This window comes from Stegodyphus dumicola, chromosome 11 (genome assembly GCF_044657685.1).
Source record: "Stegodyphus dumicola isolate Sdum_Otavi_A_Nest chromosome 11, ASM4465768v1".
Classification (NCBI taxonomy): Eukaryota; Metazoa; Arthropoda; class Arachnida; order Araneae; family Eresidae; genus Stegodyphus; species Stegodyphus dumicola.
Window position 1 is genome coordinate 158,045,558 of NC_140778.1, and position 24,925 is coordinate 158,070,482.

A 24,925-nucleotide genomic window follows, 5' to 3' on the forward strand; every position below is an offset into this window, starting at 1 on the left:
TCTTACATAAAACCACCGGACTAGCATAACTACTTGAGATAGGCGTTATGATCTTTTTACGTAGCATATCGGTAATATGCCATTCTATAATTTTTTCCTTATTCTTATCATACCGGTATGGTTTTTGACGAACCGGCAATGCATCTCCGGTGTCAATACTATGGTTAGTAACCTGCGTAAATCCTGGAATATCACTAAATAAGGAAGCAAATTCACTTACCACTTGTCGGATTCTATCTTACTCGTCATTAGGCAGGTGGTCAAGATTTAACCTTGGCGGTTCAACCTTTTCTACACGCACTGGTTTCATCGTCAGCTTAAGGGACGCTGCATTAAAATCCAGTGTAGCTTGTGCGTCTGAAAGAAAGTCTATTCCTAGGATTAAATTTGCTTGCAAATTCTTTACTATAAAAAACATCACCTTTACTTGTTCGTCCTTGATACGGATGTACAAAGGTACTTTACCTACGCACTTACATTGTTCTCCTTGCGCCGCTAATACTGTTGTATTATCCGCATTATATATGCGGTATTTGCGAAAATACTTTCTAAAAAAGACTTCTGCCACACAGGAACACTGCGCGCCGGTATCCAGGAGTGCGGTGGCCGGGATATTATTTACCAAGACTTCAATCTTCGGAAGAGTTAAATTTTTCACCATTACTGTATTTAACTTGTAGGAAGAGGGGTTTTCGTGGCCTTCGGATTTCCGCACCCTCTCGTCAGCAGAAATCCGTTTTAGTTTAAATTATTTTTCCTTTCGGTGCTTTCCTTCTTTCTCCACTGGCCTTGAGACTTTTTTCCTGGGTTGCTATTGAACTGTCGACGTTCGCCGGCTGTTTTTGAATGCTCGGGTTTCCTTGCCCACTGATTCGCTTTTTCTCCGTAGCCATGTGCTTGAGTTTGCTGTAGTCTTGGCGTACCAAATTGGTTTCGCTGTTGATATTGGCGTCTTCTTTCGACGTCCGCCGTTCTTGTACTTTCAAACTGCATTGCTAGCTCAAATAACTTTTCCAGTGTAGTCGGATTTCGTAATTCAATAAAGTCTTGCACTTGGGGTAGTAACCTCGGCAAAATCACTTGAATTATTTCAGGATCCGGACGGTTTCCATACAAGAGCTTGAAAACGTGAATTTTTCTTAAAATAAAGCTCGAGAGGTTTTCCATTCTTTGTTGATATATACTGAAAAGTTCTGTTTCTAATTTCGCACGATCCCTTACAACAGGGAAGGCTTTTAGTAGGGCAGTCTTGAAATTTTCGTAAGTATAGGTGGGACTTCCTGCTTGACCCAAGAGACTTCTGCCGATACATTTGAACCAGTTAAGCGCTTGGCCCCTCAAAGCGCTGGTAGCTAAGGTAACTTTTTGAAACTCGTGCACGGGGTAGAGCATGAAGTGGTCATCCAATTTTTCCAAAAAAACTGGTTACCTGTGAGTTTCCATTAAACGTTGCTTCTGGTTTCATCGAAGCGCGCATGGTCTGGACGATGTACCCAAATCCTTCCAGGGCGGCAGCTGGCATTTCTGGATTCTGAGCCGTTTCTGCAGGCAGCACAGGTTCTTCTTGAAATTCGGCCATGGTTATTCTTCGTCGGGCGCCACTATCAGGTTCAATGTTTCTTCTAACCTTCTTCGGAAACATACAATGACCTGACTAGAACAGAGAGCTTACTAAAGCTATGTTCACTAATTGTAGTAAGTAGACAGGATACAGACGAAGGGTATACAAAACCCTTTATTTTTCTTTATATACAATGACTTCCGTACTTCGGAATACAATGACCCTCCACTCGGGGTCTAACGTAAAAGATATCAAAAATAAAACTAAACTCTAATTTAACTTTAGAATAAGATTGGCCTTATAATCACAGGAAGCGTATGTAGCACAGAGACTGTGAACACTACAATACGTTTAATTATTCAAGAGGATTAATACCTCTGGCCTGGAAGGCAATTAGCAACTGCGTAACTTCTAAGGTAAGCGGCCTGCTTCGAACTCACGGCTTCCTCTCTCCATCTTGGCAAAAAGGCCACACTTAAATACGGCCAAGAACGTGTTATTTCAGAATGCGTTCGCCAGACAACTTTGCATAAACTCCTTCACGCTTATAATTCTGGCCGGAAGTAGAAAATAAGAAGTGATAGTAAAGATTTAAAATAAAATAAACGTTAGTAAAACTTAAGATCCTTACAAAGTCACCGCTCGACTTGACGATTTAACTAGACAACTGAACGCCTTGAGACGGAATATTGGTGAGAAGAAACCGACCGTTAAGTGCTGGAACTGCGGTGCTGAAGGACACATACGACGAAACTGCAAAACACCCCAGGGTACTGATGTTAAGACCGCTTCTAACAAGCAGCAGGGAAACTAATTAGTGGCCATCTCGCGGGGCGGAGGTTGCCAGATAATGAAAAGCCCCCGTTTAAAGCGCTTCAGATTTCTGCAGTGAGAGGCGGCAGTAATGGACTTTTCATAATAGGACATATTAATGGAGTTCCGTGCAATATGACTATAGATACAGGAGCCAACGTCACCATCATCCGAAAAGATTTGGCTCAACAACTAGGAAACAAACTTATCTGGACGCCGCCCTGCGTTACCCTCCAGACTGTGTCCGGTGAGAAGATCGACATCGACGGAAAAGTAAATGTTAACATCACGTTTGGAAGTGCCGCTTACCATCACACGGCATATGTAGCAGAGATCACTGATTCTTGCATACTCGGATTGGACTTTCTAAGGAAATACAATTTTTCCTTGGATTTTAAAAATAACGAATTGCATTCTACATCTGAGGACATAGCGTTATTTCTCGTTAATGATGAAGAAGTTAAATCTGTCCATAAAATCATAGCACAAGACTATATTACAATACCGGCAAGAACAGAAATTTTACTTCCTGGATCCATAGCCGAAAATAGAAATTTCCGCTACGGCATCATAGAATATCCCAATAACTGTAATATCCCAAAAGGAGTATTAGTAGCCTCAACACTCGTCGACCTATCCAGAACGGTTATCCCGGTGAGAGTCGCCAATGTAACTGAAAAGTCGAGAGTTATTAAGAAAGGTGAAGTGGTTGCAACATGTACTCCAGTAACCAGCGTTGAAAAAAAAGTAACATCCCAGAATCCGTGTCCTCAGAGAGCATTACATCGGAGTTATTGCAGAATGCACAATTAAACGATAAAGAGAAAAATGCTGCCGATCGCGTCATTAAAGATCTTCAAGTTGTTTTCTCCCGCTCGTCTTCTGACGTGGGTCGAACTAGTTTGACACAACATAGAATAGATACTGGCGATCATCCCCCGATCAAGCAACATCCAAGACGTCTACCGTTTGCTAAACAGGAAGAGGTGCGAACACTGTTAAAAGATATGGAAGAAGGCGATGTCATCGAGCCTTCAGCGAGTCCATGGGCATCTCCCATCGTTCTCGTCAGAAAGAAAGACGGCTCAACAAGATTTTGCGTTGACTATCGCCGGTTGAATAAGGTTACGAAGAAAGACAGTTACCCTCTTCCTAGAATTGATGACATTCTAGACACTCTTTCTGGAAGCAAGTGGTTCTCAACACTTGATTTAAAGAGTGGGTATTGGCAGGTAGAAATCCATCCTGATGACCGAGAAAAGACGGCATTTACTACGGGACAAGGACTTTGGCAGTTCAAAGTGATGCCGTTTGGACTGTGTAATGCGCCGGCAACATTCGAACGTCTTATGGAGACTCTTTTGAAAGGCCTTTCTTACGAAGCCTGTCTGATATACCTGGACGATATCATCATCGTCGGAAAGAGTTTTTGAAGAGCATCTAGAAAATCTTAGAAAGGTGCTTCAGAAACTGAAAGAGGCCAATCTGAAGCTGACTCCCGCTAAATGCAAATTGTTTCGAAAGGAAGTGACTTACCTGGGACATGTCATCTCTGCAGAAGGTGTGCGCACGGATCCTGAAAAGGTATCAGCGGTTAAATCCTGGACGCGTCCCGAAAATGTCCATCAGCTGAGAAGCTTCCTAGGGCTTTGCACCTACTATAGGAGATTCGTGAAGAACTTTTCTTCCATCGCAAGACCACTTCACAAGCTGACAGAGAGCAAGCAAAGATTCTTGTGGACAAAGGAATGCGAGGATGCATTTAGCAACTTAAAGGAAGCTTTAACATCTGCTCCAATCCTGACGCATCCTCAGCTCGACAGACCATTTATTCTCGACACCGACGCGAGCAATGAAAGTGTCGGTGCTGTTTTGTCCCAAGAAATAGACGGCCAAGAACGTGTAGTAGCTTACTGGAGCAAGTGCCTGTCTAAACCGGAGAGGAATTACTGTGTAACAAGGAAAGAGTTGCTCGCCATAGTCAAAGCTGTAGAACATTTCCATCATTATCTATACGGGAGAAAATTCCTCCTCCGCACGGACCATGCCTCATTGGCGTGGCTTTTAAATTTCAAAAATCCTGAGGGTCAAATAGCCAGGTGGATACAGAGACTCCAAGAATATGACATCACTATCCGTCATCGTAAGGGATCATCACACGGAAACGCCGACGCCCTGTCTAGAAGACCTTGCCAAGAAAACTGCCGATATTGTTCCAGGGTGGAAGCGAAATACGAACTGCTGACTCCGGTCGCAAGACAAATTACAACATCAACATCAGCTGCTCGAGACCCGTGAAGTGATGATGAAGTCAGGAAAGACCAGCTGGAAGACCGCGACATTAAACCCATACTTGATTTAATAGAGTCATCAAACAGAAAACCTACATGGCAGGACATTTCTATCTGTAGTCCTACAACAAAACAATACTGGGCACTCTGGGATTCACTTCACATTCGAAACGGCGTCTTATACCGGAAATTCGAGTCGGATGATGGGAAGACGTTCCGATGGCAACTGATACTTCCGAGATCCCGGATTCCTGATGTCCTCAAAGGACTACATAACAGCCCTACAGGAGGTCACTTTGGAATTATGAAGACCTTACAGAGAGTTCGTGAGCGCTTTTACTGGAATAATGCAAAGAATGACGTGCAAAAGTGGTGCCGATCTTGCGATGCCTGTGCAGGTCGGAAAGGACCGAGGAAACGCAGACGAGGCAGACTGCAACGTTACAACGTAGGTGCGCCTTTTGAACGTATCGCCTTTGACATCCTGGGACCTCTGCCACGAACTGCTGATGGCAACAAATACATACTCGTTGTCATTGATTACTTCACCAAGTGGCCTGAAGCTTATCCTATTCCTGATCAAGAGGCAGTCACAGTAGCTGAGGTAATGATACAGCACTGGATTTCCAGGTTCGGAGTGCCTCTTCAGTTACATTCCGATCAGGGAAGGAATTTGGCCTCGGCAGTAATCAAAGAACTATGCAAACTACTTGGCATTGACAAAACTCAAACGACGCCATTGCATCCCCAGTCGGACGGCACGGTAGAGAGGTTCAATCGAACCATCCTTAATAACCTCTCATTAGTGGTTTCCAGAAACCAACAGGACTGGGACAAGAAATTACCACTCTTTTTACTGGCTTACCGCAGTGCTGTCCACGAGACTACCGGCTATTCTCCATCACAGGTGCTCTTCGGTCTTGACCTTCGTCTGCCTTGTGATCTATTGTTTGGCCGCCCTCCGGATGCTCCTTCATCGTCTGAGGAATATATTCAAGATCTCCAGGCCCGGTTTGAAGTGATGCACAATTTTGCACGAGAGCGAGTCAACTTGGCGACGGAGAAGATGAAGACCCGATACGACACAAGAGCTACTAAACATCAATTCCACAAAGGAGACAAGGTGTGGTTGTGGAATCCGACTCGACGGAAAGGACTTTGTCCGAAATTACAGTCACCTTGGGATGGGCCGTACACAGTCCTAAACAGGCTGAATGACGTCGTGGTTCGGATTCGTAAGTCTTCGAACTCTAAACCTAAAGTCGTTCATTACGACAGGTTAGCTCATTACTATGGCCATAGTACATAATGTAAATAATTGTAAATAGTATAAGACCATGGTCCATTTTTGTTTTTAAATGTGTATTTGATTTGTATTTGATAGCATTTGATTTGTTTTATGTATTGCATTTATTGTTCATGTTGTTTATTATTGTAATGTAATGCTTATTAATGCATTTATGCCAAAGTTGTAAGTTTTGCTTCCTGTCCAGGGATTGTACTGCCCGGGACGTGCAGTCCTTGGGAAGGGGGCAGTGTTACGAATTTGGTATTTAAAAAGCTAATGTTAGTTCAATCAGAAATTAAATGGTTTTATTTCTCGCGCAGTGCAGCGCGTGACGAATATTAAAAGAAAGCTAAGCCGGAAAATTGAAAATACAAGAGCGCGTGCATTAAATAAATAAATATCTCTTTTTGATTTCGAGAAAGTACTGGAAAATTCTAGCGCGTGATTTTAAAATCTTATAAAAGGAGGAAAACATCTCAGTTTGTAGTAGTTGCTTAGTTTGTTGTTGTTTAGAAAACTACTGTTGTTGATTGTAGCGAATTCGCGGATTAGCGTTCTTTAGCTGTTTTGAATTACGTTCTATTGACATTTGAGTAGTTAAAAGAAAACTACTGTGAGATATTGTAATACTGCATGATAATTTGAGAAAATTTAAGCATTTTTGTTGTGATAATAATAAATTTTTGTTCATTTTTCATCGGACTTGTGCATTCATTTCATAACGAACCCGTACGCACGCAACAATATATATTCTTGTTATTACATATATCTAAATAATCTTCAACAGTCATATTAAGTACTGGTACCAGTCCAATAATTTCTCTGTATTTTGAAAATAATGAACATACCATAACAGCTTGACTTGTTGCTGCTTCTGCATTGATAGCATTTTCAGCAAAACCAGAAAGTGCCTAACCATTGTATGGTATTTTTGGTTTTATATGAATTAATTCTGAGCACCAACCTTTTACTATGAACACAATATAGCACTTAAGACGTTATAACCGAAGCACAATGTTAATCAGGGTATCTAAATATTGCACTGCTGGAACCACTGAAGATTGTAGAAGACCACCATATAACATTTTAATCACCAGAAACACATAAAGCACCAAAAGAGAACACTATATTCACGATTAGCATTCTAGCACATTGCATCCGATATTTTTTAAACGATGTATCCAAAATTTTGGTGTCTTCTTGTAGAGCAGATATTCACAAACAATTGGCACAAATTCCCATGATGATTTCTCCTCAGTTCAGGGACTTCCAAACAGGAGTTCACAGCAATGCAAATTCACTCACTGAAGGCAGTTGAAGTAAGTAGATAGGGACAGAACAATGAGAAGATTCACAGTGTGTTCTTTGATTGACAGTGCATTATATTTACACATTTACTTTTAATATAAGGAATATTATTTATATCAGTCATTGATTGATTCAATTTCAAACATGAAGTCAGTCTTTTCAAATGCCTTACGAATGGCATCTTTAACAAATTACTTAAAAGAGCTGCTTAAATCTCAATTAATTGTGCAGTTGCTTGTTTGAATTTAGCAGCTAGCCAAAGTGCACAAACCTCGAAATGTTCATTTATATAAGCATCCAATAAATAATGTACATGGAATGTCATTGGTTGAAGAGCAATGCAGTGCAACTTTCAGCAACTTATATGATTGCAATAAATCTTTTGATGGTTCTTCTGATAATTTAATAGAATCTTTTTTAAATGGCCTAGAAGAATTATTTCAATTGAATAGAATTACGAACAATGTTCACAAGATTATATTTACAAAAGAAATATTTATTGGGCTCTAAAACATTTGTAATGTCAATGCCGCCAAATCCCGAGTGTACCGTATACTAGGATTAAACAAAGCATTTTGAATACATTTGAAATTTATGGAGATAGACAAATGTGTAGAAACATAACAAACAGTCCATCAGAGTTTTTATAGGTAATACATTTTGCATTTTTGTTCACATTTTATATAATTTTTGTCAACAATTATTAGTAATTTATCTTTATTTATTTATCTTTATTCTTTATTTTATATAGTGTTGGAAGTGTTTTGTTTTTAAAATAGAGAGTTAAAACTATCAGAGCCCGTGAAATTTGATGGAAATCTTGCCTCTAACAGGAAAAGATGGCTTCATTCAATCTTTTAAAATTTATGAAGCAACCAGATGCATACATAATTAAGAAGAGATGTTAAGAGTTAATATTCTTGCATGCATATAGGTTTGAATGGAGTAAAGGCAAACAGAACTGATGACAGTTTGATAGAATTTATTTTGCCTAAAGAAACAGTTTACGGTTCTGGAACGAGATCCAGTAATCATAGAGCTCTTCTCAATATGGCAGAGCACAATCATTTGTTACCACTTCAAACTACCAAGAGCATTAAGCACAATGCTACGCAAAGTGAAACTAAACAGTGGAACTAACACACAGATCTCTCAATACTTGAGTCAACTGTGAAGTCAACGAATCTCCAGTCTTATAGAGCTTTCCCCCGGCTTCCGGAAAATTTCCAGTGCTTTCCATTTCTTGAAATTACTAGAAGGCATGTATGGTTGCAAAGTTACATATAATGGTTAAAGACAGTTATATAGGCAATTAACCAATTACAATTATAAAGAAACTAGGTGAAAATGGTTCTCAAATTTGGCAACTTTTGTGCATTTGTCATGAAATATGGCAACAAAAATTGATCGCCAAAGCTATCTCCACCTTGGCGATATCTCACTAATTTAGCAAGATAGGCATTTACCTCAATGACAAAAAGACTTGCAAACATAATCTTATATTTCAAGCAAAGCATCACATTTCTTACAATCATTCGTGTTACATTGTACCAGAGGTTCCCAAAGTGTGCCGCTGCACCATGATATAAAGCCAGGGGCACTGTAAACAGGAAGAAACAAGACTTGCGTTGAAAGCTCAGCCATATTTTTTATAAATTGTACTTTCATTAATACTGTATTTAAAATTTAAAATTATATTTTTAACATTTTTATTTCTCCTTTTAATCTAAAGTAGTTCTTACTCTCAATATCATTTTTTAAAGCACTATTTTATTCTGTCACTTGGTTCTTTCAGTTTGCAATAATTTTATGTTGTTTCGTCAGATTGTATTTGATTATTCTCATACATACTTTTGCACTTTTTACTTCTTTTCACAAGACTGTAGTATTTGGCTTCTCAGCAGTTGCATCTGTTGGTGCTTCACTTTTCCATTGGCATCCGCCAGTATCAATCTCAGGAACAGATGGGGACAGTCTTACAATCTTTATATGTGTACGAAAATAAAAGTTGTGATCTCGATGAAATATTGCAATAAATTGAGAAATCCATACTAATATTTCACGAAATAAAAAGAATTTAATTAAACACGAAAACAGATAATTGAATGAGAAGGCTTCGAAACTGGCGTAGAATAAAAGAGGCGAAAAGTCGTAACTACAAGGAAAGTTACTTTGATTTTGCTTTTACTTCAGCAGATGTAAAACAACAATAAAATACAACGATGACAGATGTATGCAGCCAAATAAACTAAAGGGACATTTTGAAACCATTCAACCTTACTTAGTTGACAAATCTCGCATTTTGTTAGTAGGAAATTGCAAACTTGAACAAATTGAAATTGCAAAAACAAAAGCAAGACAGTGTTTTCACGAATCAAGTGTCAGTTCACAGTAACTGATAGCTAGCATCTTTCAAGGTAATCATCACTTTCAAGGTTTTGCACTTCATCACAGAATGATGAAGTGCAAAACAATGCACACTATTGCAGAAGCACACTAATGCACACTATTGCTAAGGTACTTGTATGCAACAACACTATTAGAATTCAATGTACAGATCATATGTACAAAGAATTCAATGTGTACCTCAGAATTTCTACTGGACAGTAATAAAGATGCAAATCTTGTACATTACATATGCTTCCTGGATGATAATGTTGAAGATATTTTGTTCTGTAAGAGCATCATTGGAAGTGCAAAGGCTCAAGACTTATTAAAAATGCTTGACAAGTTTATTTACAATGGAAAATGATTTAGATAGGAAAAAATGCATCTGTGTCTATACTGATGACGCTCAATCAATGTATGGTTGCTGTGCGGGGCTACAGGCATTTATTTGCAGCGAAACATCGTATGCTGTATAGACCCACTAAATTATTTACTGAGAGCTTTCTTCATCGAAGTTGCATAGTCTTCTGTTGAGAAGGCATTAGAATGTGTCATAGACGTAGGGAACTGCATGAGAACTAGATTAGTGAAAGCAATTTTTTTCAAAAATCTATACAAGGATATGGAAGCTCAACACACGGCTATGTCGTGTGGCTTACACTATGGCTTACACATGACAATGTCCAGTCTTGTGTTTTTGGATGGCATCAAGAATTTCACTGCAAGAGGAAGCTCATGCGATTGCTAAGAATTTTGTCGAACCAGACCTTTTTGCTGACACTAGCATATTAGGCGGCATTTTGGACAAACTAAAGTTCTTGAATCTGTCACAACAGGGCAATGTATGCATAGCTTGAAATTTGTAGAAAAGATTTCAGCGGTTAGGAAAAAACTGGAGTTGTGGATTAAAAAACTGAAAAATGATAGTGCTCAAGATTCTTTTTCTACATTGCACCAATACACAACTTCTAATAAAGGTCTCGTTCTACAGGAACTGCTGCCCCTTTTCATAGAACATCTTTCCATGCTCACCGATTTGTTTGCAAAATACTTTGCAGAAGATAATGTAAAGAAAATTATGTTGATCCAAGATCATTTTCATTAGTCAGATAAAGAGAGTTTAATTAGAAGTTTTGGATTTCAATCAAAATTTAGTATCTAACTTTAAGTTCTAAAGCTTTAATGTTCCTCATTCACTTTGCGACACCCTATCTGTGTGGTGTAATAATTACCAAGTGGAAGGATAAAAAAGATGTTAAATTTATAATGAAGGCAATGATATACAACGCTGTTGGAATGAGACGGCTCCCGAACTAATGCAACCTAAGAGGTGCCAAACAGGATTAATGCCGCCCCGCCCTGGATCAATCTCCATGTTGCGACCCCACAGAGCAAGGGCAAACAAGGCAGTACCAGTACAGTGATATCCAATATCGGGAGTGATCTAAATTCCGGATCTCAAAGCCACTACCAACTTTTTTTAATATGCTTTACGCATGCATATTTGATTTTTACCCCTCTGTGCATAGTAAAACATGCGGAGAGTCCCAATTCTGAATTTCACTTTGGATTTAAATAAAATACCTCATTATTGAAGAAACAATTATTTTAGCATAAATTTGTATGATCAATAATTTGGCTCCGTTGTTGTATTTCATCTTGGCATACACCTCAAACCGAAACATTGTTGATTTTACACCTACTAATATTTTATATGCCTGACACCAACCTGGCAAATCATTATTATAGTTTGCTTTCATTGCTGCATGTTTATCAACACATGACAACTTGAGTAATGACTTATGTCGCAATGCCTAAACAATGTTTTTTATATTGATAATTGAATAACAAAGACCATGGCAACCTTTTATGCTGACATTATGCTTCGCGATTTGAGATTTAAGTTAATATGCTAAGGAAGTTCAAAAGGAAGAATTGAACAAAAATTTCTTTCCATATACTAAAAATAGATTTTGTTAATGATACTCATAGGCCTAAAGATTTAGTGCTATTTGAATTGAGAATTAACTGATTTGTTATTCACATAAACACAGAAGAAGCACCAGGGCTCATATGGCCACACCAGGAGGCAGAATTTAGGGAAGACAAAAAGAGGCGCTTGGTAGCAGAATTTATGATCCACAGAGACTGCAACAGGCGTTAAGATATCTAGTGCCAGCCTACAATAAGCCTTTAGTATATGTCAGAATTTATTTATTCAGGACTCAGGTAAGCTATAAGCATGTGTAAGAAAGAGGCATAAGTATAATAAATAACTAAACTAATACAATTCAGGCTTAATTGTCTCATTGCACGACAGAAGCAAGATAAAATTTAGCAAAATAACTTGTTAGTCGCCAATCTCATCACACACAGTGAAATAAGTATAGTATAGTGAAGGATAGCCAAATTTCATGATGATAGCCGTGAATTTTAAAAGTTTTAAGATATATTGCAAACCAAAGGAGAAATTTTCCAATTAACATATTTTGTAAAGTAATGTGGAGAATAAATGAAGATGATATAAAAGGTTTTCACTGTGATGACAATGCTCCTCAATTATCAATCAACAGATGGTGAAATCTGTAGTATGGTTCTAGATCGAGAAAATACAGCTACCGATAGTGAAGAAAGTGACAGAGAGGTTACTGATAATGAAAAAATTCAATCGAAAAGTTAGTCGGAATTCTCGACAGAGCAATTATATGACTTCAACAATGAAACTGAACAAGAAATTATGTCTGTCTACAGAATTAAAGAAAAAGTATTAGCACAAAAAACAAAGCAAGTTAAACAACTCACATTAAAAGAAATGTTTTATAATGTAAACAATTAAATATAAAGTTTTTTTTTTTTTTTTTTTTTTTTTTTTTGTAAATTTTGATACTCATTAGATCATAACTGCTGTATTATTTCATAAATCACAATTTTATATTTTCAATTTTATAATTCCGACATGCCATCTTACTATATTTAAACCAATGATCTAATATCTGGAAAAATCAGAAAACCGGAATCGCAGACGTCCCAACACCATTTTATTACCACAACAATAATATAAATAATAATAACCATATAAAGAAGCATTTTATAACAAAACTGTTCATGACAGAAAGAAAGAATCTGGATGATATTTACATTTTTATAGCTGGTAGATGTTGTTCAGCTATTTGTTTCAAAATTCAAACTACAACACTTTCCTTTTCATTAACTACCAAATTCCACAATCCTGGTGTGAATCTTTACAAGTGAAAAAAAATGAACAAGCATTAACGAGAAGAACGACCATTGAATTTTTAAAGCCCGTACCGATGCACAAACATGGGTTGCCACAAAAATACATTTTTAATGACATTATGTATTGCCTGGTGTTTTCTTTCAGGGTTAGGCAGATATCAGTAAAACTTCTAAAAATTTTAATATTGGCATCTAAGTTTAGTCCATTTCTATATGGAAGAGTGTTACAATTGAGTTTGCTGTTTTGTAAAACTTTTTACTTTTTACTATGCATTGTTCACTGAATTAGATATAGACTAATATATTTTTCAGAATTATATATAAACAAAATGTTTCATTTACAAACAATCTTTTAATGCTATTGTTGTATTTTTTGTTTTTCAAATTATTTTTCTCCAAGCTTGGAGTGTGGAATTTTAAATTTTTTATGCAATTCTGTCTTGTATTAAAATTTTTTCTAAAGTATTTTCTTGTTTATAGTTGCGCATTTAATGATGAAAAAATGTGTGCAAAAATATTGCTTACTGTGTTGAGAATTCACCATTTGAGAGCTTAAAATATTCATGCATCAGTTGGCTGTATACTACAGTACAAGGTCCGAAATCCGGACTCGTCGAAACTTCGGTGACCTTGGATTCAGGATTTTTCTGGATATTAGATCACCAGTTTAAATCTAGTAAGATGGCATGTAGAAATTATAAAATTAAAAATATGAAATCGTGATTTATGAAATAATGAAGTATTTATGATCTAAAAGGTATCAAAATTTACAAAACAAAAAAAAAACAAAAAAAAAAAAAAAAAAAAAAAAAAAGCTTAATATTTATTTGTTTACCTTATTAAACATTTCTTTTAATGTAAGTTGTTTAAGTTGCTTCATTTTTGTGCTACTACTTTCTTCTTAATTCAGTAGACAGACATAATCTCTTGTTTAGTTACACTGTTGAAGTCCTGTAACTGCTGTTTGGAGAATTGCGACTAACTTGTCAATCGAAATTTTCACATTTTCAGTAACTTCTCTGTCACTTTCTTCTCTATTGGTAGCGGTATTTTCTGGATCTGGAACCATACTACAGATTTCGCCACTTGATTGCTAATTGAGAAGTATTGTCATCACAATGAAAAACTTCTTTTATATTATCTTCATTTTTTACAGTTCCTCCACATTTCTTTACAAAATTTATTAATTGGAAGATTTCACCTTTGTTTTGCGATATCCGAAAACCTTTAAAATTATCAGCTATCATCCTCAAATTTAGCTATTCTTCACTATACATATTTGGCTATACATCAAGAGCTTGGCGACTAACGTTATATTTTATTTTGCTTCTATCGTGCACTGAAACATCTAAGCCTGAATTGTATTAGTTTAGTTATTTATTATACTTATATCTATTTCTTGCACATGCTTAAGACTTATCAGAGTTCTGAATAAATAAATTCCCATATATACTTAAGCCTTATTGAGGGCCGACGCTAAATATCCTACCGCCAGCCTGAGACTCGATGCGACCATACGAGGCCTGGCGTTAGTTCTGGGTTTATGTAAATAACAAATCAGTTATTCTTAATTATAATAACCCTAAATGTAATCTTTGGGTCTATGAGTAAAATCAACAAAATCTATTTTTAGTATATGGAAAGAAATTTTTGATAAATTTTTTCTTGTCAACATTTTTTAGGGCATTTAACTTAAATGTGTAATTATCACCAAGCGTAAGTCAACATAAAAGGTTACCATACTCCTTTATTATTCAATTAATAACATAAAAAATTGCTACATGAGTCATTACTCAGTTTTGATAAACATGCGGAGATGAAACGAAAGTATAATAAATAATGATTCGCCAGGTTGGCATCAAATCAGCGATGTACGTATGCAGAATGTTTCGGTTTGAGATGTGTGCCAAGTAGATACGCAGCAACGGAGCCAAATTACTGATAGTACAAATTTATGCTAAAATTATTGTTACTTCAATAGCAAGGTATTTGATTTAGTGTCTAAGTGAAATGAAGAATCCAAACTCTCCAGATGTTTTATTATGCGCGCAGGGGAGAATTAAATGCGCATGCATAAAGAAAATGTTGTTGGTGGTAATGAGATCCGGATTTTCGATCATTCCGGATAATGGACGTCCGGATTTCGGACTTTGTACTGTATTATGTTTCTACTTTTGAAAGGTCTGACATCAGTTGTTTACTAGATTACAGTTAAAACTTCATCAAAATATTCATACCCATTTCTTTCATTATTGACTAAATATGAAGGTGAGTTTTAATCTTGTTTTGTTATTGATAATTTTCTGTTCCATAATATAAAATGTCAGACTAAAGTATAGCTTACAAAATTCTACATATACAGTCAAAAGTCGTTAATCCGGACTTGTTGGGACTTCGGCGATTCCGCATTATCGATTTTTCCGAATTATAGATCATCAGTTTAAATCTGGTAAGATGGCATGCAGAAATTCTAAAATTAAAAATATGAAACCATAATTTATGAAATAAAGAACAATTAGGATCTAAAGGGTATCAAAATTTACAAAAAAAAAAAAGCTTAATATTTATTTGTTTACTTTACTAAACATTTCTTTCAATGTAAGTTGTTTAAGTTGCTTCGTTTTATGTGATAATACTTTCTCTTTAATTTTATAAACAGATATAATTTCTTGTTCAGTTACAAAGTTCCGCTGTTCAAGTGCTGTGCCGAGAATAAATATTAAGCTTTTTTTTGTAAATTTTGATACCCTTTAGATCATAATTGTTCTTTATTTCATAAATTACGGTTTCATGTTTTTAATTTTAGAATTTCTGCATGCCATCTTACGAGATTTAAACTGATGATCTATAATCCGGAATCGCCGAAGTCCCGACGAGTCCGGATTAACGACTTTTGACTGTATAGAACTGCTAAGCTGACTTACTTCTGTTTTTATCATCTTCATTCGGTTAGCATTCTAATCTTACAAAATTCTAAATATTTAATTACCCTTTCAAAAAAAAAAAAAAAAAAAAAAACCTTCAGAAGTTTAGTTTAAACATCTTATTGGCTTTTAAATCATTCCCTTACTTTTGGTTATTCGCTCACATTCAGTGTTTTTGAGTTAATGCAGCTTAGTTGTTGATCCTCTGAAATTGCTCTTGAGAAGATCTAGGTGTCAATTTATAGCTTTTTATGTTTGATGTTTTTGTGGTACCATAATCTATTCCTTTCATATTCTGTTCAGAAGCTGAGTGTTTTTTTTTTTTTTTTAGTATATCCAATATCTTTTCTAAATACTTTTCCTGATATTAGTATATATGATCAGGGCTTATATACTTCTTCTACAATTGCTAGTTTTTAGTGATTATTTTGATATATATCCCAATATCATCTTCTTCGCGCAGCAATGATAATGTTTTTGCATGATGATCGCAATGATTTCTACTTATTTTATATTACGGCACATAGCGCACATCTACGATTTTAAATAACATTTAAAAATTTTTAGATAATAATAATATCATGCACTCTTTTTATTATGAAGAAAATTAAAATGTATATGTGCAATGTTCTTATTTTTTTAAGTCCTTCATTCGAAAATTTTTCTCGGGCTTTCGAACAATTCTGTACTGAATTAACAACCGATAAGCTGAACACTATGCGTGTTGTGGAAATGCTCGAGGGAGTAAGTAATTTGATAAACAGGGTGGGTTGTATTAAATTCCAGTGTGCACAAGCATGCTATTCTAAATTTTGGAGAAAGGGACACACTCTAGGGTAAGAACGCACTTCAGACCCGAATGAATTCATCAAATTAGTAGTTGGATTAAGACACAATAACACGCCGAATAAATACTAATTCAGAAGTCAAACAACAAAAATCAACGTTATATTTACAAAATTTTCACAGGACTAGTTTCGATGGTTTTACCGAACCACCATCTTCAGCTGCAAAAGCGGTTTTGCAGCTGAAGATGGTGGTTCGGTAAAACCATCGAAACTAGTCCTGTGAAAATTTTGTAAATATAACGTTGATTTTTGTTGTTTGACTTCTGAATTAGTAGTTGGATGTTTACACTATCTCCAGTCATTTGAAGGCATGATTTCAATGTGAACGTTGATAACATTAGTAAATCCATCTGCTTTAGTAGAAATACAGTTGACCTAGCATTTCTTTTAATAGCAAATCATTCACGTTCTTATACTGACTTGGTTTCAACAGCTTAATTTCATACATGTGAAGACTTATTAAACATCACACGAGATTAGGCCTATGCCCAATCTCACATCAATTTTTCACCTTACGTTATGCTTACGTATTGCTATGTTTGCTTGCTACATATTCAACTCAGGATCTGGTTTACGACTATGAGCCTGTCCCCATGCACCTAAATCTTTAGTATAGGCTATGCCCCTATTAGTATAGGCCCCATGCACCTAATCTTTAATTATGGCTCTAGCCAAACGAAAGAAACACAGCACTGGTATCAAATGCAATTTGTGAAAGAAAACAGGAACCATGGTGCAATAAGCAGGGTTGTGGAGTTGGTAGGGAAAATGACTGATTCAAGGAATTTTAGAGATTCCGACACCCTCATATATACGTAAACATATGTACATGGGTTATAGCTTATTTTTTTAATATAAAAAAAGTAATAGATGCTACAGAAAAAATGTATTGCATAGCAAATTATTTATATTAATTAGCATTTATTATGAAATAAAAAAAAACTGACATTAGTTGTTTCTAAGAAACAATATAGCTTCAACAAGATCTTCGTTAGAGGACCATGGATTCGATTTTATAAACTTCAGAGCTGAAAAGAGTCTTTCCACACTGACTTGAGTAGGAGGAAGAACTGTTACTGTTAGAGCTACTTCTTTTACCTTTTCAGGCTAGATTTTTACAAGTTCTAAAAGAGGTGTCTTGCAAGAGCAATCATATTTCTCCATTTCTTCAAAGGCCGTGTAGAAATCTAGTTTGTATTTTTCCATTTTTATATTTAAAGACTCTTGGTTCTTTATTTTTATTCACTTTGCCTTATCCTTTTCAATATTATCCAAAAATATTTCTCTAAATCTAATTCATCACTGGAATAGGATGATAGAGACTCAATTGCAATGTCTGCAGTTTGACTGCCCTTATTCGAATTCTCTCCAATTGCTCAGAGAACAATTTCATTCTTAATGAAAGTTCATAGATGGCTTTCTTTTGCTTTTTAATTTGTTCGTCAACCAACAAAATTCGGTGTTTTGGATCTACATATATTGAACCCAGCAAGATCTCATTGTATAGCAAACTAGTTTCTTTTTTCTTCATTGAAGAAATTATTCCTTCTGCAATAAACCCTCCATTTTAGAAAGACCAAACATCACATTTTTCTATTCTTGCCTCTTGTTAATGCTTCAGACTGTACCTTTTTGTCGCTATATATAGTGTAGAAAGAAGAGTTTCCAATTCTGAAAGATCATTCCACAGTCTTTCTCTTAGTGAAATATTAGGGTTATCTACATCTTCTAAAAACGTTCTGAATTCTAACAACTTCTACATGATCAAATATGTGCTTACCCATCACATTGCTTGATCAATAATTGCTCCTTTTCCTGCTCGTTTCCTAAGAATGGCATCAATTTTGGGAGTTCTTGCTGCTATTGCTGCATAGCTAAATTTACCAATGAGATTTGTAATTAAATGAAGTAACTGATGAATCAGTTTAATCAATAATGGCAAATATCACCCCATCCTCCTCCCTTATATTTATTTATTAATATGTCAATAAAATAGAAAACAACTATTTATTAATGTATATAGTCCCCAAATAAAAATAATAACTCACTTTGTCATTAACTTTTTTTTTTCCAATTCACTTTGATTTCATTTCAAATTCAAACTGTCCAACAAAAACTGGAGTCAGAGTTGACCTATTTTTAGCGACTCCAGCTCCAATTCCTTTTACCCAAAAATCTGCCTAACTCCGATTCTGACTCCATAACTCTGACTCCACAGCCCTAGCAGCAAGGATGTTGGTGTCATGGTGAAAGCTTCATACATGAGTGGAAGAATTCAGTAATTAATATGCAAAAGAATAAAGTCACTTTGTACAAAGGACCATCCTAAGCCTAAGACTTCACTAAGAGAAAGACTTTGTATAAAGGCCTATCCTTTCTTTTAGGAGGGGCCTATCAAAAGGGCCCATCCTAAAAGAAAGTGTTTCGAACTGGGTCTTAGAAAATCACCAGAATAGATTATATGCAACAAAGAACAGCAGTTAATTGCCTTAAAACGGACATTATCCTTAATACATTCAAATCAAAATTATCCTACAAAATACATTTATTTGCCTTAAAATGGACAAAAAAGAATGGATATAAAGGTGAAAATTTTAAAGGAAGTTACAGTCAATTTATGGCATGGAATAAATTAATTCTACAAGCAAAATTTTCACAAAAAGCATCAGAAGATTAGCAAAACAAATTGATATGTTATTGACCTACAAAAGCAAAAACATTATTTACCTTCACAATTTGAAAATATAGATAAAACTCCAGCAATGTTCAATATGATAGGAAATAAAACATTGGATGCGAAAGGGAAAAAAAATGGTTCGCATGAAAACAAATCATGAAAAATCTCAGCTCACCGTAGTGCTTTCCAGTTTAGCGGAGAGTATAAAATTAAAACCAATAGCTCTTTTTAAAAGAAAGATAATATTGAAATGCAATTTCCCAAATGGTGTTTTTATTCATGCTCACAATAAAGGATGGATGAAAATTGTGGACAAGAAATGTTTAGCAAAAATGCGCTTTTCTCTTAAAGAATCTAGAAAGTCTTAGCTTGGTACAGGTTCAGATTTTATCTAACGGATAATATGATGAAAGAGGCACAAATATGGCATTTATTCCAAGTGGATTGATGCCATTAGTTAAGCCTTGAGATGTGTGTACCCATAAACCATTTAAAATAACAATAGAATACTTGGATGTCAGAAGGTGAAAAAACATTTGCAAAAGGAGGCCTAATGTAGTCTAGAAATATTGTGTGAGTGGATAGTAAAAGCATAGAATGAAATTGAATGTAGCCTGATTCAAAAGTCATTTAAAAAATGTAATATGTCTAACAATCTATGCAAAAGTGATGCAGATGCAACACATTTTAGTTATGTGCCTGAAGATTAAATGGAAGACAAATATGATGAAAATTTCCTTTATTCAATAATGAAAAATTTTAAGTTCATAGTTATGTCCTTTCTTATAAATAAACAGTGTTTAGGTATGTTTAGAAATCTAATTTTCTTATACTCATCTTTTCCTTATTTTTAAATATACAGTCAAAAGTCGTTAATCCGGACTCGTCGGGACTTCGGCGATTCCAGATTATCGATTTTTCCGGATTATAGATCATCAGTTTAAATCTGGTAAGATGGCATGCAGAAATTATAAAATTAAAAATATGAAACTGTAATTTATGAAATAATGAACAATTATGATCTAAAGGGTATCAAAATTTACAAAAAAAAAAAGGCTTAATATTTATTTGTTTACTTTATTAAACATTTCTTTCAATGTAAGTTGTTTAAGTTGCTTTGCTTTATGTGATAACACTTTCTCTTTAATTCTATAAACAGACATAATTTCTTGTTCAATTACAAAGTTCCGCTGTTCATGTCCTATAATTGCTGCGTCAAAAATATTGACTAATTTCTAAATCGAAATTTTTTCGTTTTCAATAACCACTGGTCACTTTCTTCACTATCGGAAGTGAATTATAATGATGAGGAATTTGATTTAAATCATATCAAAGACGGAGTACATCGAGATGAAATACTACATTTAGTAACTTTTGTAGGATAAATGTATTTTGTAGGAATTATAAGCCAAATAAAATAAAAACATCTGCCCTGAAGAAAAGGATAGTGCTGACAGATCAACTTCCAATTCACTGCGCGCCGCGGCGTCCCCCCCCCTCCCCGCAGAGCAGCATGAAATTGATAAACAGATTTCGGAATGCTTAGAGATACAAAGGATACCTTTATCCATTTTTTGCAGCAATTCCACTTTTTGTTTGATGGACATCGAAACATGCTTTGTTTTCGTTTTGTAGATCCTTTGGCAGCTCCAGAATTGGAAATTCTTTTTGACATAATCGAAAGTTCAAGCTTACTTTTATAAAACTGCTCTAACAGTCTGCAAAAAATAATAAGCCGGATCCAATTTGAAGATTAAGGAACAACGCAATCTGCAACATTAACTGAATTAGATAATTTTAGCTTAGCTTATACTGTCCGTTATACATTAAACATGCATGCGTAGACGTATTATGTGCATGCGCACATGCATATTCGCTGCTGTATAGGTCTTACGTGCATGCGCAGAAAGTTTGTAGCTTCGAGGTCCAGATTTTAAATCATTCCGGATTATGGGGGTCCGAATTAACAACTTTTGACTGTACCATTTCTATCTTCAGCCTAGAGCATTGCACCAGTAAACTGTGATCATATTTTTTGTTTTAAAGTGCACATTATATGAGAGAATATACAGTATTTTTTTCTTATTTATGTATTTTGCATTTTCCGCAACTTGATGTTTTAATAATTTTTCTGACTTAAGAAGGACTATTCTTGTTCTTCTAAGTCAACTCATAATGTCTCATTAGTTGGCATACAGTGAGCTAATAATGCTAAGTAAGAATTAGCATGACCTGCTCAAGCTTTCTTTTATAATTTTTCCATTTTTTGTACTGAATGCATTGCTAATACATTCAGCTGCCAATGGTAGGAACTGCTAATTATATGTTTAAATTAATATTTCTTAACAAATTCTTTATTTGTATACTGAGGTTCATCATGAGATATCATTCTCAATGATATGGAATATCTTGCAAAATATGATTTTGCATAATTGATCACTACCTCACATTGAGTATCTGGTAATTTAGAGAGTTGGAATAATAATCTAAAATTAATAATAAGTATACATCTTAGTTTATTTCAAATAAATATGTTCCTACTTTATACCAAGGTAAATTAGAAACATCATGAGGCGTCATGGGTTCCCTTATATTTTAGTTCTAATATTCATTTGTTATAGATAGGCTTGCCAAATTTGAGAAATGTTTAACTGGGACACCGGAATGCCCCCCCCCCAGACGCGGATATTCAGGGTACACACCCGTGGCGGGTTTCTAGAGCGTCATTTATTCTCAGTGTTATGAATAAATGGTTAATTAATAGGAACCTAAACCATGGGTAATAATAAATAACACATGCATATAAATTTAAACACGTTATTTCTTACATGCTAATATAAGTTACTTAAAGTAAGAAGAAACACTTCAAATGAGGAATAAAAATTTGAACAATATTTACATGTACTTTTCATTGGCTAGCACTATTTTTAGAAAGTCTTTTTTGGTTATAATCTTGTTGTAAAAATCTTCACAAGCTAATCCGATATTAATTTTACTGTAAAATTGGACTCCCCCAGAAAGCCTCTCGCATGGCGCATGGTCATAATTGGCAAGACAAGACGATACGATGACAATATTATTGGCAGATTATCACTCTTCTATAGTTTTCACCTTTCATACACGACAGAGATAACTGACAAAGTAATTAATCTAAATAATACTTCACATTTAATTATTTTTAGATTTTTTTTTGGTCATCTATAAAATCAAATTTAATATTTATCGGGACGAGAAGTAAACCATCCAGGACACCGGGATTTTCTCTGAAAACCGGGACGTCTGGAAAGCCTAGTTATAGAATATTTTGGAATATTATTTTAATAACAGCTGGAATGCTATTCTTTTCACTGCACATTACTACAGCTCTCTTCATGATTCAAGAACAGAGCCATTCCTAGCAGGGGTATAGTGTGTAAAACTATGCGGGCAGTGAAAATCAGGAGTGGCCGGGCTGCGCCTAAATATTTTAAATTCATTGTAAGTACTTTGTATACAATTTGTCATATATAAGTACTTAGTGAATATGAAATGAAAATTTTATCAATCATTGAGTTTTTTTTTTTTTTTTTTTTTTTTTTTTTTTTAATTTGGGGCAGGCGATCTTAGAAAAGTACTCGGGCAGCCAATGGCCTAGGAACGGTCCTGTTCAAGAACATAAAAATAAAATCCCTCATGACAAATAAACATATTATTGGAATTTCCAACTTTGTTATACGAAACAGGTGGATGATACTGACTTCATGTGCAAGTAAAAGCGAAGATATGTCTCATTCTGTCAAAAATAATGTTATATTTATTTTATATAACTTTTTACAACTAATATTAAAACTTGCAAGGCATCCTTAATGCTTTTAATTTTATATTTTGGATAAAATGTAAGAAAAGTGCATAAGTTTCTCTAATTATTTAATTAATATAAATAGTTACATTATTATCTAAGTTTATTTTAATTACTTAATATAATTTAGATTAAATAAAGATTTGCCATGATATGTAATTAATGTTAGAAAATTTAGAAGGTTATAGGCATAGATAGTTTTCATTCTTTTAAGAAAATAATATGATCATATGCAAATTAATACAGTCAAAAGTCTTTAATCTGGACTCGTCGGGACTTCGGCAATTCCAGATTATCGATTTTTCCGGATTATAGATCATCAGTTTAAATCTGGTAAGATGGCATGCAGAAATTATAAAATTAAAAATATGAAACCGTAATTTATGAAATGAAGAGCAATTATGATCTAAAGGGTATCAAAATTTACAAAAAAAGAAAGCTTAATATTTATTTGTTTACTTTATTAAACATTTCTTTCAATACGCGCATGCGTAAAGTATACATTACCCATAGTCGAAATTAGAAAATATCAGCCAGAAAACTATTTGATTTGTATTCGTGATATTTATAATGACGAGGAATTTGATTTAAATCATATCAAAGACAGAGTACATCGAGATGAAATACTACATTTAGTAAGGAATTATAAGCCGAATAAAATAAAAAATATCTGCTCTGAAGATAAGGATAGTGCTGACAGATCAACTTCCAGTTCATTGCGCCCCGCAATGTTCGACAACCATCTTTAAGAATGATAGCTGGTGAATTGCAGATAAGGCTAGACAGTGTGAGCACCATTGTGCACAAGCATTTGCATAAATGTAAGATATGTGCCCGTTTTGTACCGCACTCACTGTCAGACGAGCAAAAGCAATACCGGATGGAAACCTCTGGAGATTTTATCGACATGTGTGACCGAAATCCGCAATTCTTGGAAACAATAATTACAGGGGATGAGTTGTAGTGCTATCAATACGATTCGGAGACCAAGCGGCAATCCATGGCATGGTGTTCAACGTCGTCCCTCCCTCCCAAAAAAAAGTCGTTTGACACAATCCAGGATCAAGACGTTGTTGATCATCTTTTTCGACAGTAAGAGTTTGATCCATCGTGAATTTGTATCTGCGGCTACAACCGTCAATGTGGAATACTACAAGGGGGTTTTGAAACGGCTGCTGCTACGCATACACCGGATTCTGCCACAGTACCGGAATGGACAATGGAATCTGCGCCATGGCAACAGCCGGTCGCACACTGCGATCCGTGTAACTCAATTCCTCGACAGGCACCAGGTTCCAGTTTTGAATCACCCTCCATATTCTCCAGATCTGGCTCCCATGGACTTCTTCCTGTTTCACTGCCTCAAAGGAGTTCTGAAAGGCCAACACTTTTCCGACATTACTGAAATCCAAAAACGTGTGACAAAGGTGCTTCGAGCCATACCGAAAGAAGAGTTTGCAGACAGTTTCCAACAATTGTACACCCGATGTCAAAAGTGTATTGTTCCTAAAGGTGAAAACTTTGAAGGGCAGTAAAGCTATTTTGCTTGTTTCTCTTGTTTCCTTTTTTTTTTTTTTTTTTTTTAATGATAAAATTCACCGAACTTTTCGAACACACCTTGTAATCATGCAGTAACACATGTCACCAAAATCTGTCAAGCTATATTATATGTGCAACACATGTCTATTTTAGCCAGTGCATAATGCCAAAGTTATGTACATGATAAACTATTGTAATTCTTTAATGTTTTAA

At 35.2% G+C, this 24,925-nt stretch overlaps 1 protein-coding gene across 1 annotated transcript in view; it reads right to left on the minus strand.

Annotated features, from left to right (window-relative positions):
* Positions 1 to 18,921, minus strand: part of LOC118201919 (cation-independent mannose-6-phosphate receptor-like) — a 110,340-nt gene extending 91,419 nt beyond the window's left edge. The window contains exon 1 of the mRNA XM_085826384.1: positions 18,827 to 18,921. Within this exon, the coding sequence (XP_085682510.1) occupies positions 18,827 to 18,921 (95 nt within the window). The remainder of the gene's footprint in view (positions 1 to 18,826) is intronic.
* Between the last annotated feature and the right edge of the window lie 6,004 nt (positions 18,922 to 24,925).